The sequence below is a fragment of the Salvelinus namaycush genome, chromosome 8, assembly GCF_016432855.1.
Source record: "Salvelinus namaycush isolate Seneca chromosome 8, SaNama_1.0, whole genome shotgun sequence".
Classification (NCBI taxonomy): domain Eukaryota; kingdom Metazoa; phylum Chordata; class Actinopteri; order Salmoniformes; family Salmonidae; genus Salvelinus; species Salvelinus namaycush.
The window spans coordinates 7,814,481-7,831,184 of NC_052314.1; the positions used below are offsets into that span (position 1 = coordinate 7,814,481).

A 16,704-nucleotide genomic window follows, 5' to 3' on the forward strand; every position below is an offset into this window, starting at 1 on the left:
TTCAGGGTGTTCGTCATCCACTCCGGGATGAAGTTTCCCCTAGATAAAGATCTAGGATCAGCATCCCCTACCCCAATCCTAAAATTAGCCATTTAATGGGGAAAATGCTAAACTGACGCAAGATTAGCGTCTCGGGGCAACTTCATCCTACACCGTGAGAAAGCAAGGTGAGTGTGTCAGAGAACTTTGGCCAGGTGTTAGGCCTAAGCAAGCCTACAGGGAAGGGGGAACACACAGAAGAGGAGAAAGAGACGGAAGGAGGAGAAAAAAGAGGGAAGAGGAGGAGAAAAAGAGGGAAGAGAAAGAGAGGGAAGAGAAAGAGGGAAGAGGAGGAGAGGGAAAAGAAGGAGAGAAGAAGAGGACAGGGAAAAGGTTGAGAAAAAGATGGAAACGGTTGAGAAAGAGATGGAAACGGTTGAGAAAGAAGGAAGAGGAGGAGAAAGAGATGGAAAAGTAGGAGAAAGAGGGAAGATAAGGAGTAAAAAAGGGAACAACAGGAGGAGAGCGACTCTCCATCGCCAGTTCCCACCTTCAAGTCTAGATACTCCAGGTCCTTCTTCAGTTGCATGTAAGTATCGTCAACCTTCAAGGTGGAGTGAAGAGAAAGAAGTGTCAAGTTTCCCGTATGTATCAAGAATGGTCCACCACCCAAAGGACATCCAGCCAACGTGACACAACTGTAGGAAGCATTGGAATCAACAGGGGCAGCATCCCTGTGAAATGCTTGAGACACCTTGTAGAGTCCATGCCCTATCGAATTGAGTCTGTTCTGAGGGCAAAAGGGGAAGATGTTCCTAATGTTTTTGTACACTCAGTGTATATAGCGCTACTCATTAACATCAAATCTACCATAATGGGTTATAGAATGCATAATAATGATTTGTACGTTCTTCTATAATCATTCATAATGGATTATGAATTAAGGGGGAGATGATTGTAAGCCTTGCTATAAGATGAGTAAAACATTCAATTGCGAAAAAGTCAAACAAAACCCTTATGTCATCCAAAGCACGCACACGCAAGCACGCACACACACAAGTCATCCATGAGCTTCTCTATGTTATGCCACCTGAGATGCAAGACGTGCAAATAAGAAATGGAAGCACGCTACAAGCAGCAGCTCCAACATCACAAGCCCAAATACGTCTCCTAGCAAAATCTCAGCCACACACTTCAAAAACACAATGTTTTTTTGCGAGAGACATCAAAGCCCAGGCAGATAAAAAATGTTTTAACTGCACCTAAAGCCAACCATACCGGGATGACAGTATGGAAGCTAACTAGCACAACATGCTAACACACAGTACACGACAGCCTAGCTGGGAGTACAAAAACCACAACATGTTGCCATGGCCTTCTAGAAAGACACTATGGGTGGCTAGGGGGTGGCAGCCAGCCAGGCCACACAAACAGCCATGCGCCCAGGTTGAGCTCACATCAGTGGGGTAAAGAAGGCCAGGTGTACTGGGGGCCCCCACCTGGCTGCTGCTGCCGCGGCCCATGGGGCCTGGGGGGCCTAGTAAGGACCCCAGAGAAGAAGGGCCGGAGGAGAAGAGGGGGTTGTTGTTGGCGGTGCGGAGGTGGGGGCCAGAGGGGCTGTAGTTGAAGTGCTGCATCTGGGTTACCGTGTGGTGGCGCGCGGAGGCCATCTTTGCCTGATGCCTCCGGAGCTGAATGAGCAGGAGGGTGAGTTCCTCCGGCTGCGTGTGTAATAGCGGTGTGTCCCACGGGGGTCAGAGGGAGGGAATGGGGGAGTTAATATCCCAACGCAGATAGACTGCCAAGATACTCAGAGCTGTATAGAATACAGTTAGGTTCAATTGCTCGGTCCTGTTAGCACCAAACGTTCCATGATAATTACATTTAGGGTTGGCACAATTTCCGAATAATAGTGTAATCGACAATTAGCGACAGTAACCGTGAACCCCCCCAAAAAAGAATAGCTTTCATACATTCAGTGTAGGAGGGGTGGGAATTCAACTTCCTTTTCAAGTAGATCTAGTTTACCCAATAGCAGTTTCACATTTTTACATGAAGAGGGTAAAGCTGTGTTGCATTCATTAGCTATTTTGTATGCATTATAATAAATTATAAACTCAAAATATTTGTTGGCTAAAATGACAATAACTGTGGTCATTTGCATGGAAATTAATTACTACAACAAATTCCATAATCGCCACAGCCCTAATTACATTCCAACTTTGCAATCTTACTGGAGACCTCACAAAAGTAAAAAAAATTGTAGGGGAGACACCTTACCAGTTTTGCAGGCAGTGTTATGTTTGATAGCAAAGAGATATAGCTAACTAATTAGCTAAGTTGTTTCACCCCACAGTTAGCCAAGTTAGCTAGCTAAAGTTATTAACAGTAAGTTAGCCACCGCTCCTACACTCTTTTGCTAGCTACAGTAACAATTTTGTGTCGATAACACGTCTTAAAAAATAACAAAGTGTCTCCGACTGTGTTTAAATTTTACCGATAAGGACGCAGTCCACTTTCCAAGTGTATTGCCTTGGAACTATTGATACAGCCATTCAAATATTTGAATGATGGCAGATTGATGGCAGCCATTCAAATATCTGTATCTACATCTGAAATCTGTATGAACCAGAATGTTGCTGGTTCACGTCCCATAGCTGTCCTTGTAAAGAAGTACTGTAAGTAAGTTAACCCGATGGTAAGGTGTCCACGTTATTCAAGAAACACTCGATCCCTGACTTCATGTTATTATCTAACACAACATGTTGGCTTGTGACTGGGTGTGTGAGGCCGTACCGTCTTCCCGTGAAGGCTGGGCGCGCTGACCGTGTGTGTGATGTAGCCGGAGGTAGGGATGGACCGTCTGTCGATGGTGGCAGCCTGGTGAACACACACACACACACTGCAGTTATACAGTCTATTAAGCTGCCGTTATTACACCTGCATAATACTGTCAGAAAAATGACAAACCTGTCATTATACAAATTCTTACGTTGAGCAGCTGAGACTTGGCTCTCCGGGGGGACCCAGCCACATGCACATCCAGCGCGGGCCTCTCTCCCAGGGGCATTACCACCACCCGGTCAGCAGGCGTATGGGGCCTCCGTGGTGGGGACAGGGCCCTGGAGCCCCGTGGGGGTCCCAGTGGGGGGATGTCAGAGGGATCAGGGGGAACCGACACACAGCGGGGCACCTCGGAGCTGGGCCGTGGGGCTGAGGGGGGGACCGTGGAGGGTGGCCGGTGCCCAAAGGGGTAGTCCGGGGCAGGTGTGTAGAGGGGGGTGGTGGGGCTGCCGTGGCGGTACTGGTGGCGCTGTTGCCACTCATACAGCTGCCACACGGTGCCAGGCCCACCGATGCCACTCCCGTCCCTGGCACCGGTACCCTGGGAGTTCGGGGGTCCGAGGCGGAAGTGGCTAAGGCGGTCCTGGGCGTATTTGTACTCCCCGTGGCGTGCAGCCGTGGGGGGGCTGTGGTTTGGGGTCTTTGGTAGTGTCTGGTAGGCCTCCAGGCCGATGAACGTGGGCTGGGTCGGAGGGGTGTGGCGGGGCAGGGTGCTCCCTCTAGAGGAAGGACTAAATGAGGGAGAACAGGTCAGACAAAGGCAAGATGGTGAACTTTGTGTCATCATGTTGCTGATCTACATTTTACTGGCTTAGCAGAGTCTGAGTACAGTAGTGAAACTAAGTGTTATGACGCCTTGACTGACACATGCTTGCATTATTGTCAGAGCCCCACTAGAGGGAGATGTTGGCTCTGGCTGTATACACTCCATGACGTACATAAATCAACCAAACCTAAACACTGAACACTTATCTAGTAGAATGATTTTGCGTACGTGCGTGCCTGCGTGTGTGCGTGTGTGTGTCCTGCGTGTGTGTGTGTGTGCGTGTGTGTATGAAAGTATTTGCTTGAATGCACCACAACATTTGTGAGTGTGCTGTGTAGGGTAGGCCAATGATAAACACTCATACGAGTGGTGGTGTGACGTGAACCGTGACCTTTACCCTTGGTGCTCGACCCTCTGCACCTTGACCCAGTGTTCCACCTGCTCCAGGGCACTCCTCCTCTGCACCTGCCTGTGAGTATCCACCACCTGGGGGGGCAGGGTGGCCCTCTGGTACGTCCCCGTCCCCATCCCGTTGGGCTCCAGGGTGGGTGTCCCATTCCTCAGACAGGCCCCGGGGGGTAGGGTTGAGGCGGTGTACGACGGGGCGCACATTTGAGCACTGGAGGGGGGCGCAGATGTAGTTGAGGAGGCTGAGTATGGCGGAAGGGGAGAGAGACTGCTAGGAGGGACGGCGTCCATTTCAATTTCCACATTCCCACCACCAAGGACAATTTCTGAAGCAATGGGGTTGGGAGTGTCGTTCCAGAAGCTACAGTGCTGCTCGGTTTCTCGGTGGATGTCAGCCGGTTGGAGGACCACCCCATCGCTATGGAGATGGACTAGGGGATGGGGGGCGGTCTCGGTGTAGTTGTTGACGTGGTTGGTTTGGGGTACTGCCTGGCGCTCCGACACGCTGGGCATTTCCGATATCTCCGATGTTTCCGAAGGTCTAGGAAGAGAACGAGAGAGCGAAGTTTTGGTTTGGCTCTCGACTCATAGCAACAACACAATTATTGACATTGCCATTGTATCAGGACAGTGTAACTGGGGTTGCACAATTCCAGTAACTTTCCCAAAACTCCTGTTTGGAGGGGAATTGTGCAACCCTAGTAAGAACACTGATTCTATCTCCACATGTTTCATACCTCTAACCTCTCACAGGAGTTCTGTTCAGAGCCAGACTGATATATTGGTTCACCAATATTGGCCTTTTACTGCGGACGATAATTCCACCAATAACCAATATTCAATAAATAAGATGAAAAAAGGCAATCTCATGCTGATCTGAACACTTGCTGCCATTCTCATGATGTGTCATTATTGTCACAATGTATGAAATCAACAATTGAAGCATAGTTATTGGACAATTGCTCTTTTGGATGGCAAATCATGATTACACTTTTTAATTTCCCTGCCGTAAAACAGTATATCGGCAGATATATCGGTATTGGTAAGTTTTGTCCCTCAAAAAACGAAATTGGTATCGGACCCAAAAAAACAATACGGTCAGCCTCAAGTTATTTATGTTAGATCTAACTTTCAGTAGTTTACTAGAGAATCATTCTTTGATCACTTCATATCTCCAATGACAACCAAGTGCAGTGTTAACATTAGCATAGCATTTAGCCCTGATTGACACTAGAATGAATGAAGGGCCCATCAAAGTAGGATATAGGGGCTCTAGCCTCCCAGCTACAGGGAAAACTGGGCTACTTAGCATTAGCATATTAGAGTTGCCTAGCCTGGGTCTCTCACGCTAGTTAAACTGACAGCCACTTGTGCTAAGGCAAACAGCTCAGCGTGGCTAAAGGACTGGCAGGGAATGAGCAGTCATATTTGCGCTGATAGACACAATCATTTCCCTCCACTGACACATGAATAATAGATATGAGCCTCTCATTAATCAAATACAGCGCTCCAGGATGGCTCATCAAATACAGCGCTCCAGCATGGCTCATCAAATACAGCGCTCCAGGATGGCTCATCAAATACAGCGCTCCAGCATGGCTCATCAAATACAGCGCTCCAGGATGGCTCATCAAATACAGCGCTCCAGGATGGCTCATCAAATACAGCGCTCCAGGATGGCTCATCAAATACAGCGCTCCAGGATGGCTCATCAAATACAGCGCTCCAGGATGGCTCATCAAATACAGCGCTCCAGGATGGCTCATCAAATACAGCGCTCCAGGATGGCTCATCAAATACAGCGCTCCAGGATGGCTCATCAAATACAGCGCTCCAGGATGGCTCATCAAATACAGCGCTCCAGGATGGCTCATCAAATACAGCGCTCCAGGATGGCTCATCAAATACAGCGCTCCAGGATGGCTCATCAAATACAGCGCTCCAGGATGGCTCATCAAATACAGCGCTCCAGGATGGCTCATCAAATACAGCGCTCCAGGATGCCTCATCAAATACAGCGCTCCAGGATGCCTCATCAAATACAGCGCTCCAGGATGCCTCATCAAATACAGCGCTCCAGGATGCCTCATCAAATACAGCGCTCCAGGATGCCTCATCAAATACAGCGCTCCAGGATGGCTCATCAAATACAGCGCTCCAGGATGGCTCATCAAAGATATATGTGTGTACACTGTGTACAACAACCGGACCGTTTCACCACTATAAATCAGGTTAAATACAAAATATAATAAAATACAACGACAGCCTGATGTTAACAATATACACAATGTTCATTACAAATACTATAGTATATAGCTACTTCACACGCTTACAAACATACCATCAGTATGTACAGTACTGCAAAATGTAATATAATGTATTTGCATTAATTATGTGTGAGCCCACATCCAGTTAACATGATACCCTAGACTAGACAGAGATACACTAGCCTAGACTAGACAGAGATACCCTAGCCTAGATGGAGATACCTAGACTATACAGAGATACCTAGACTAGACAGAGATACACTAGCCTAGACTAGACAGAGATACCCTAGCCTAGACAGAGATACCCTAGACTAGACAGAGATACCTAGACAGAAATACCTAGACAGAGATACCTAGACTAGACAGAGATACCCTAGACTAAACAGATACCCTAGACTAGACAGAGATACCCTAATCTAGACAGAGATACCCTAGACTAGACAGATACCCTAGACTAGACAGAGATACCCTAGACTAGAATTCTTTCCAATGTGTCAAGTAATTATATTTTTGTTTTCATGATTTGGTTGGGTCTAATTGCTGTCCTGGGGCTCTGTTTGTGGACCAGCTTGCTTAGGGGACTCTTCTCCAGGTGCATCTCTTTGTGATGGCTTTGTTATGGAAGGTTTGGAAATCGCTTCCTTTTAGGTGGTTGTAGAATTTAACGTCTCTTTTCTGGATTTTGAAAATTAGCGGGTCTCTGCCTAATTCTGCTCTGAATGCATTATTTGGTGTTTTACGTTGTACACAGAGGATATTTTTGCAGAATTCAACATGCAGAGTCTCAATTTACAGGCTGGCTGTCTGTCTGGCTCTCTCTCTCTCCAGCAGAGAGACAGAGCTGCAATCTCTTGGGCTCTGTGTGGGTGTTTGTTTGTGTACCAATGCAATCTGTGAGCATGGTGAATGCACTCTCTGCTGCAAAGGCATACACACACAGACACTCACAATCAATGAGACTGACAGACTGGCAAATAAATGTGTCTCTCTTTCCCCAGACAGACATATTCAGAGACACACGGAGTTAAGAATTGCCACGCACGCACCAGTCTCTCACTCACTCACTCAAAAAAAAGTGCAAATTCCCAGGCTGCGTACCTCTTGGCTCCATGGTGAACTTTCCCCTAGGTACAGATCTTAACCAGCTTCTTAATCAGCTTCCCCTCCCCAGATCTTAACCTTAACCATTGGTGGGGGAAAATGCTAAACTGACCCAGGATCTAAGCCAGGGCAACTTTAACTACAACTACCTCTTGAGGCTGGCGGTGTGGTTCTGCATCAGCGCCGCCTGGTTCATGGCCTTCACCCAGCCGTTCATGTCTTCTTGTGTGTCGGCGCTGAAGAAGTAGGTCCGCATGCCACTGTGCTCCGCCTGCGAGCCAATCACAGAGCTCCGGTTGTAAATGTATGAGCGCATGCCCGTGTGGCTGGCCTATGGGAGAGGAGAGAGGGTCAGAGTAAGGAAGAGTGATGGATGTGGGATCAGGCCAAAGGGGTAGATAGCAGGGTTGGGGTCAGATGAGTTTTGCCTACTATTTTTTCAATTCATGAACTGAATTGAGAACTGAATTGACCCCAACCCTGGTAGAGATGGATAAAGAAGTGTTGAACAATTAAAAGATACAGGGACATTAACCAATGTCTGCCCATGGAGACACAAATGCGTTCAAGTTAGCCAATAGAGAGAAAGAGAGACGTCAGCATCAGCCAATACAAACACAGACATATTAGACATATCCGTGTTGGCCAATACAGAAACTGAGATACTATAAGGACCAGCCAATAGACACAGAGACAAGAGGCCAGCCAATTGAGAATGGAGAAAGAGAGAGACATCCAGACTGACCAATGGACACAGAGCAGCATGAGTGACATAACAAAATAATATCAAGGTCCAATCCAACCCACAACAGAGGACACTGTAAGCCAATCAACAAGAAGTAAGCCTAGAAAGAGCCATTGTGACATGACCATTCCAACATGCTGCTGAATTGTTTGTACTTCTGTTTATACATACATGTCTTATGCTGGTCTTTATGGCTTGTTCTGATTCTCCACACGTTTCCTAAAGTGTGCACTTGAAGACTTCCCATTATGGATTTAACAATGGTGGGGAAACCACATACAGTCAACGCTGCCACCAATCCAATGTGTTTAAAATCCATGACAGGGAGTATGCAAGTGCACACTTTAGGAGAAGGATGACAAATCAGGACTCCAATCAGTTCACATCCCTATGGCTGAGTTCCAATTCTCTAAGCCTTCACCCAGAAGTGTGCACTCCCCCTCATGTCTTTACAAGCATTGGATTGGTGCAAGCATAGTTGGGAGGGAGTTTCTACCATATTACTTACACCAGTCCGTTCCTTTTAAATACATGAGGGGAAGTAGACCAATGTAGTGAGGGGGGAGTAAACCAGTCTAGTGAGGGTGAAGTAGACCGGTCTTAGTGAGGGGGGAGTAAACCAGTCTAGTGAGGGTGAAGTAGACCGGTCTTAGTGAGGGGGGAGTAGACCAGTCTAGTGAGGGGGGAGTAGAGCTGTCTAGTGAGGGTGAAGTAGACCGGTCTTAGTGAGGGGGGAGTAGACCAGTCTAGTGAGGGTGAAGTAGACCGGTCTTAGTGAGGGGGGAGTAGACCGGTCTTAGTGAGGGGGGAGTAGACCAGTCTAGTGAGGGTGAAGTAGACCGGTCTTAGTGAAGGGGGAGTAGACCAGTCTAGTGAGGGGGGAGTAGACCAGTCTAGTGAGGGTGAAGTAGACCGGTCTTAGTGAGGGGGGAGTAGACCTCTCTAGTGAGGGTGAAGTAGACCGATCTTAGTGAGGGGGGAGTAGACCAGTCTAGTGAGGGTGAAGTAGACCGGTCTTAGTGAGGGGGGAGTAGACCTCTCTAGTGAGGGTGAAGTAGACCGATCTTAGTGAGGGGGGAGTAAACCAGTCTAGTGAGGGTGAAGTAGACCGGTCTTAGTGAGGGGGGAGTAGACCATTCTAGTGAGGGGGGAGTAAACCAGTCTAGTGAGGGTGAAGTAGACCGATCTTAGTGAGGGGGGAGTAGACCAGTCTAGTGAGGGTGAAGTAGACCGGTCTTAGTGAGGGGGGAGTAGACCTCTCTAGTGAGGGTGAAGTAGACCGATCTTAGTGAGGGGGGAGTAAACCAGTCTAGTGAGGGTGAAGTAGACCGGTCTTAGTGAGGGGGGAGTAGACCAGTCTAGTGAGGGTGAAGTAGACCGGTCTAGTGAGGGGGGAGTAGACCAGTCTAGTGAGGGGGGAGTAGACCAGTCTAGTGAGGGGGGAGTAGACCAGTCTAGTGAGGGTGAAGTAGACCGTTCTAGTGAGGGGGGAGTAAACCAGTCTAGTGAGGGTGAAGTAGACCGGTCTAGTGAGGGGGGAGTAGACCAGTCTAGTGAGGGGGGAGTAAACCAGTCTAGTGAGGGTGAAGTAGACCGGTCTAGTGAGGGGGGAGTAAACCAGTCTAGTGAGGGTGAAGTAGACCGGTCTTAGTGAGGGGGGAGTAGACCAGTCTAGTGAGGGGGGAGTAGACCGGTCTAGTGAGGGTGAAGTAGACCGGTCTTAGTGAGGGGGGAGTAGACCAGTCTAGTGAGGGTGAAGTAGACCGGTCTAGTGAGGGGGGAGTAGACCAGTCTAGTGAGGGGGGAGTAGACCAGTCTAGTGAGGGGGGAGTAAACCAGTCTAGTGAGGGTGAAGTAGACCGGTCTAGTGAGGGGGGAGTAAACCAGTCTAGTGAGGGTGAAGTAGACCGGTCTAGTGAGGGGGGAGTAGACCAGTCTAGTGAGGGGGGAGTAAACCAGTCTAGTGAGGGTGAAGTAGACCGGTCTAGTGAGGGGGGAGTAAACCAGTCTAGTGAGGGTGAAGTAGACCGGTCTTAGTGAGGGGGGAGTAGACCAGTCTAGTGAGGGGGGAGTAGACCGGTCTAGTGAGGGTGAAGTAGACCAGTCTAGTGAGGGGGGAGTAGACCAGTCTAGTGAGGGGGGAGTAGACCAGTCTAGTGAGGGGGGAGTAGACCAGTCTAGTGAGGGGGGAGTAGACCAGTCTAGTGAGGGGGGAGTAGACCTGTCTAGTGAGGGTGAAGTAGACCAGTCTAGTGAGGGGGGAGTAGACCAGTCTAGTGAGGGGGAGTAGACCAGTCTAGTGAGGGGGGAGTAGACCAGTCTAGTGAGGGGGGAGTAGACCCGTCTAGTGAGGGGGAGTAGACCAGTCTAGTGAGGGGGGAGTAGACCCGTCTAGTGAGGGGGGAGTAGATCCGTCTAGTGAGGGGGGAGTAGACCCGTCTAGTGAGGGGGGAGTAGACCAGTCTCAGTGAGGGGGGAGTAGACCAGTCTAGTGAGGGTGGAGTAGACCCGTCTCAGTGAGGGGGAGTAGACCAGTCTAGTGAGGGTGAAGTAGACCAGTCTTAGTGAGGGGGGAGTAGACCAGTCTCAGTGAGGAAGGAGTAGACCAGTCTAGTGAGGGGGAGTAGACCCGTCTAGTGAGGGGGGAGTAGACCAGTCTTAGTGAGGGGGGAGTAGGCGAGTCCGCACTTTGGAAGATAAAGCCCTTTGGTGGTCAACTCTGTCTTGTTGTCTACGGAGAAGCAAATCTTCTGAGATGGTTTTAGTTAGAAGATGGCCATCACTGCAAAAGGCAATTAGTGAGGCAATCACTCATGTCCTCACCATTATGTAACAAATAAGAGCCAATCTATATGGGGTGTATTCACTAGGATTCAATTGGAGGCTAATGGGCTGATATGGGGAGGGACCAACCTAAATTTGTCCAATAAGTAACACTTGTTTTTTAGTTAATCAGTTGCAAAACATTTTGCTACGGATCCAACATTCGTCCTTTAGTCCAGGGCTCTTCAACTCTGACCCTATGAGGGCCGGAGCCTGTTGGGTTTCTGTTCTCCCTGATAATTAACCCTACGAGGGCCGGAGCCTGTTGGGTTTCTGTTCTACCTGATAATTAACCCTACGAGGGCCGGAGCCTGTTGGGTTTCTGTTCTACCTGATAATTAACCCTACGAGGGCCGGAGCCTGTTGGGTTTCTGTTCTACCTGATAATTAACCCTACGAGGGCCGGAGCCTATTGGGTTTCTGTTCTACCTGATAATTAACCCTACGAGGGCCGGAGCCTGTTGGGTTTCTGTTCTACCTGATAATTAACCCTACGAGGGCCGGAGCCTGTTGGGTTTCTGTTTTACCTGATAATTAACCCTACGAGGGCCGGAGCCTATTGGGTTTCTGTTCTACCTGATAATTAACCCTACGAGGGCCGGAGCCTGTTGGGTTTCTGTTCTACCTGATAATTAACCCTACGAGGGCCGGAGCCTGTTGGGTTTCTGTTCTACCTGATAATTAACCCTACGAGGGCCGGAGCCTGTTGGGTTTCTGTTCTACCTGATAATTAACCCTACGAGGGCCGGAGCCTATTGGGTTTCTGTTCTACCTGATAATTAACCCTACGAGGGCCGGAGCCTGTTGGGTTTCTGTTTTACCTGATAATTAACCCTACGAGGGCCGGAGCCTGTTGTGTTTCTGTTCTACCTGATAATTAACCCTACGAGGGCCGGAGCCTGTTGGGTTTCTGTTCTACCTGATAATTAACCCTACGAGGGCCGGAGCCTGTTGGGTTTCTGTTCTACCTGATAATTAACCCTACGAGGGCCGGAGCCTGTTGGGTTTCTGTTCTACCTGATAATTAACCCTATGAGGACCGGAGCCGGTTGGGTTTCTGTTCTACCTGATAATTAATTGAACACACCTGGTGTCCCAGGTCTAAGTCAGCCTCTGATTAGAGGGGAACAATGAAACTGTCTTGGAGGTCCAGAGTTGAGTTTGAGGGTCTATACAAGGGCTGCGTCTTAAATGGCACCCTATTCTCAATTACTGCACTTCTTTTGATAAGGGCCCTGGTGTGATTTGGAACTAGACAAAGCAAGGAAAAAGATGGCCAGACGGCAGCCCATGCAAATGCTTTGTAATGAACAGTAATTGCACACAAATGTCTTTCCCTCTTTGATTCATTCATTAAAAATGTATGCAGTTTAATTAACTTTGTGGAGAGGAAGTGGGAAGTGTCTCCGTAAAAGGAAGCAGAGGTGTAATGTAATTTGGGTGCCATTTCTTCATTTCAGTGTTAGAATCTTATTAATGTGGATTTTGCCTGACTCGATGTTTGATACAAACAGGGCTTTTTGAGTTGAGGGTGTTGTTAGTGACATGACAACACAAACAACAGCATACACACATATATTCACACTCACACACACTCCTGCAGATTGACAGTGTAATACTAAGGCTCTTAGCCCCAGGCAGTGGTTCTGGAAGGTCAGGCCAGAAGGCTGCCTCTACCCCCTGGGGAGGTCTTAAATCTGCTCCCTGGCTTGGCCCGGCCTAGTCTGGGTTAAGCCTATAGTGTACACTTCCCCTCTCCTAACCATTTGTGGGGGAAATGCAAAACTGACCTGAGATCAGCGTCTAGAGGCAACGTGCCCCTACTCCGTACAGTATAGCAGCAGAAGAGCTAACGTAGCTACTGGCCAGGCCACACAGTGTTAACCAGCTGTCTAATCCCCCCCTCACTCACCATCAGCATATTGCTAGCTTAAGGTAGCCTCTTCAGTTCTCTGGACAAGCTGCTAGCTGTTACTTAACTAGTTCAATAGCTAAGCTGCTAGTTGTTACTTAACTAGTTCAATAGCTGGACAAGCTGCTAGCTGTTAATTAACTAGTTCAATAGCTGGACAAGCAGCTAGTTGTTAATTAACTAGTTCAATAGCTAAGCTGCTAGTTGTTACTTAACTAGTTCAATAGCTAAGCTGCTAGTTGTTACTTAACTAGTTCAATAGCTAAGCTGCTAGTTGTTAATTAACTAGTTCAATAGCTGGACAAGCTGCTAGTTGTTAATTAACTAGTTCAATAGCTGGACAAGCTGCTAGCTGTTAATTAACTGGTTCAATAGCTGGACAAGCTGCTAGTTGTTAATTAACTAGTTCAATAGCTGGACAAGCAGCTAGTTGTTAATTAACTAGTTCAATAGCTGGACAAGCAGCTAGCTGTTAATTAACTGGTTCAATAGCTGGACAAGCTGCTAGTTGTTAATTAACTAGTTCAATAGCTGGACAAGCTGCTGGCTGTTAATTAACTAGTTCAATAGCTGGACAAGCTGCTAGCTGTTAATTAACTGGTTCAATAGCTGGACAAGCTGCTAGTTGTTAATTAACTAGTTCAATAGCTGGACAAGCTGCTGGCTGTTAATTAACTAGTTCAATAGCTGGACAAGCTGCTGGCTGTTAATTAACTAGTTCAATAGCTGGACAAGCTGCTAGTTGTTAATTAACTAGTTCAATAGCTGGACAAGCTGCTAGTTGTTAATTAACTAGTTCAATAGCTGGACAAGCTGCTGGCTGTTAATTAACTAGTTCAATAGCTGGACAAGCTGCTGGCTGTTAATTAACTAGTTCAATAGCTGGACAAGCTGCTAGCTGTTAATTAACTAGTTCAATAGCTGGACAAGCAGCTAGTTGTTAATTAACTAGTTCAATAGCTGGACAAGCTGCTAGTTGTTAATTAACTGGTTCAATAGCTGGACAAGCAGCTAGTTGTTAATTAACTGGTTCAATAGCTGGACAAGCTGCTAGTTGTTAATTAACTGGTTCAATAGCTGGACAAGCAGCTAGTTGTTACTTAACTAGTTCAATAGCTGGACAAGCTGCTGGCTGTTAATTAACTAGTTCAATAGCTGGACAAGCAGCTAGTTGTTAATTAACTAGTTCAATAGCTGGACAAGCAGCTAGTTGTTAATTAACTAGTTCAATAGCTGGACAAGCAGCTAGTTGTTAATTAACTGGTTCAATAGCTGGACAAGCAGCTAGCTGTTAATTAACTGGTTCAATAGCTGGACAAGCAGCTAGTTGTTAATTAACTAGTTCAATAGCTGCCCTGTTGTTCATAGGTGGATGAACAGCACATGCTCGCCTACACCCTCACACACACACACTGTCTTGTACAGATAACCTTCTGGGGACACAGAATTCAGTCCCATTCAAAATCGTATTTTCCCTAAACCTAACCCATACTCTTACTTTAACCCTAAAACTAACACTAGCTCCCAACCCTAACCCTTAACGTAATTCTAAACCTAACACTAATTCTAACCTTAACCATAAACCCCTTAGAAATAGCATTTGACCTCATGGGGACCAACAAAACGTCCCCAGTTGATCACATTTTTGTTTGTTTATTATTCTTGTGGGGGCTTCTGGTCCCCACAAGAATATTTAAATACTGACACACACACAATCTTTCTATACCATCTGCTACCCTGTAACTTTCCAATAACTGCTCTGTCTTTTCAGACCAATATAAGAATGTGCAGACACGGAAATACACAGAGCCTGGTCTCCAATAACAGCCCTAACCACAGCCTCTTCACTGTAGCAAGAATGCTGAGCTGGACATTCAGTGCACCGTGTGACCGTCACACCTCCACTGCTCACCCTGGGCAAGTCTCTCTCCCTCTCTCCTTCCTCCTCCTCCTCAAAAATAGCCTGTAGTCCCAGACAGGAAGGCTAACAATAGCAGCAGTCCTCTTCTTCCTCTCCCCAGCCCCTCTCAGACAAGCAGGCCTTTTTTTTGTCCCTTCTATTTAAATCCATTATATTCCAGATCAGCATGGGGCCTGGGTCACGTCCCAAATGGGAGCCTATTCCCTACATAGTGCACTACTTTTGACCAGAGCACTATCAAAAGTAGTGGACTATGTAGAGACTAAGGTGCCATTGGTACATAGCCCTGGTCTCTAAACTGAGAACAAAAACTCAAACTCTCACATAGAAATACGTTTACCTCCAATAAACACTGAGAATGAATACATGACTCGTTCAAATATGTTCCGGAATCCACCATGTTGAATGGTTTCTACTCGTCTGCATAATGGAAATGAAGATTGGAACTGTATAGGATGTGAATATTGTGTTTAATAAATGTTGCCTGGTCCCAATTCGGTTTGTGTTGCCTTGACACAAACATGGGATTCCAGAACAGCAGGCAGTTGAGGAGAACAAAAAGTTTATTCCACTGAAATAAAAATGTATCAAATAGTCAGTCAATCCTCCTCCATGAGTGGCATGTTGGATATGAGAGCAAACAGAGGAAATATGAAGGTTTAGCCAACACACATAACGAGGTATGAGCAATGAGATCATACAAGAAGGAGAGAACAGACTAAATGGAGTAACCAAGACACATCAGTCTCCAAACAAGCATGCTCCAAACAATAAGAGCCATATACACACTGTCGTGGTATATATTTCCTATTGTCTGGCAAATGACATGGCAAAAGCAGTAACTGTAGTACAAGTGGTTGAGAGGCCAGTACCTATTTATGAGTGGACGGTGCACTTGTGTTTCATTGGACGACCTCGCACACTCACAGGGGTCCCAGCGAGGCAGCCCACCAATAGGAACAAGAGAGGGAACAGTGTTCAGCAAATAGGGAACAGGGGGTCACCAGCCTCCTAGCTAGGTTGGTTGGCTCCACAGTGGAGGGGAGGGGTGGGAAAGGAAGGTTCTAACCATGGGGAAATATTTTTGGGATGAAATAGTAAAACTAACTCACTGTAGTGTTGAATGGTTGCAGCACAAACAAACTGACAAGAGAACAGAAAACAAACATACAGGCCTGTTCTACCTATAGGGTGGTCTCTAGCAGGGTAACTAGGGTAACAGGTATTGACGGGGGGAGGGGGCACTACTCCTGACATTCTCCCAACTCTTCTATGGCACCAACAGAATCTTGGAACAGAGAGTAGAAAACACAAGCAAGCCATTCACTATGGGACTCCGGCTATCTCCCTCACACACACACCCACACACACAGCAGTGTGACAGAATACATGAGTTCAGCAGCTCAATATAACCTGTCTTTGATAAGGGCTTGGAGCTAGAGCCATTCCAGGGTCAATTCCAACCCGGCCAGCCCAGATCTCCACTCCACATTCAACTGCATTTAGCCTGTTAGAGTGCAACTGCAAACTGGGTCATAAGAGTCTTTCTCACTGCAGCAGCTTGAGTCAACAGTGGAGTTAACAGTAAACAACAACCATCAGTCTACATCAAACAGCCATCAACAGTAAACAACAACCATAAACAACAACCATCGACAGTAAACAACAACCATCGACAGTAAACAACAACCATAAACAACAACCATCGACAGTAAACAACCATCGACAGTAAACAACAACCATCAGTCTACATCAAACAGCCATCAACAGTAAACAACAACCATCGACAGTAAACAACAACCATAAACAACAACCATAAACAACAACCATTGACAGTAAACAACAACCATAAACAGTAAACAACAACCATAAACAGTAAACAACAACCATCAACAGTAAACAACGACCATCGACAGTAAACAACAACCATAAACAGTA

General features: G+C 47.1%; 1 protein-coding gene across 2 annotated transcripts in view; it reads right to left on the reverse strand.

Moving 5' to 3' along the window:
- Positions 1-16,704, reverse strand: part of LOC120052352 (pleckstrin homology domain-containing family A member 7-like) — a 174,964-nt gene that overhangs the window by 28,979 nt on the left and 129,281 nt on the right. The window contains exons 9-13 of one of the 2 annotated variants that reach the window (XM_038999207.1): positions 7,515-7,696; positions 3,987-4,538; positions 2,972-3,554; positions 2,776-2,859; positions 530-583 (exon numbers count right to left, since the gene is read on the reverse strand). In XM_038999207.1, the coding sequence (XP_038855135.1) occupies positions 530-583; positions 2,776-2,859; positions 2,972-3,554; positions 3,987-4,538; positions 7,515-7,696 (1,455 nt within the window). The remainder of the gene's footprint in view (positions 1-529; positions 584-2,775; positions 2,860-2,971; positions 3,555-3,986; positions 4,539-7,514; positions 7,697-16,704) is intronic. The other variant, XM_038999208.1, reaches the window with a different exon arrangement.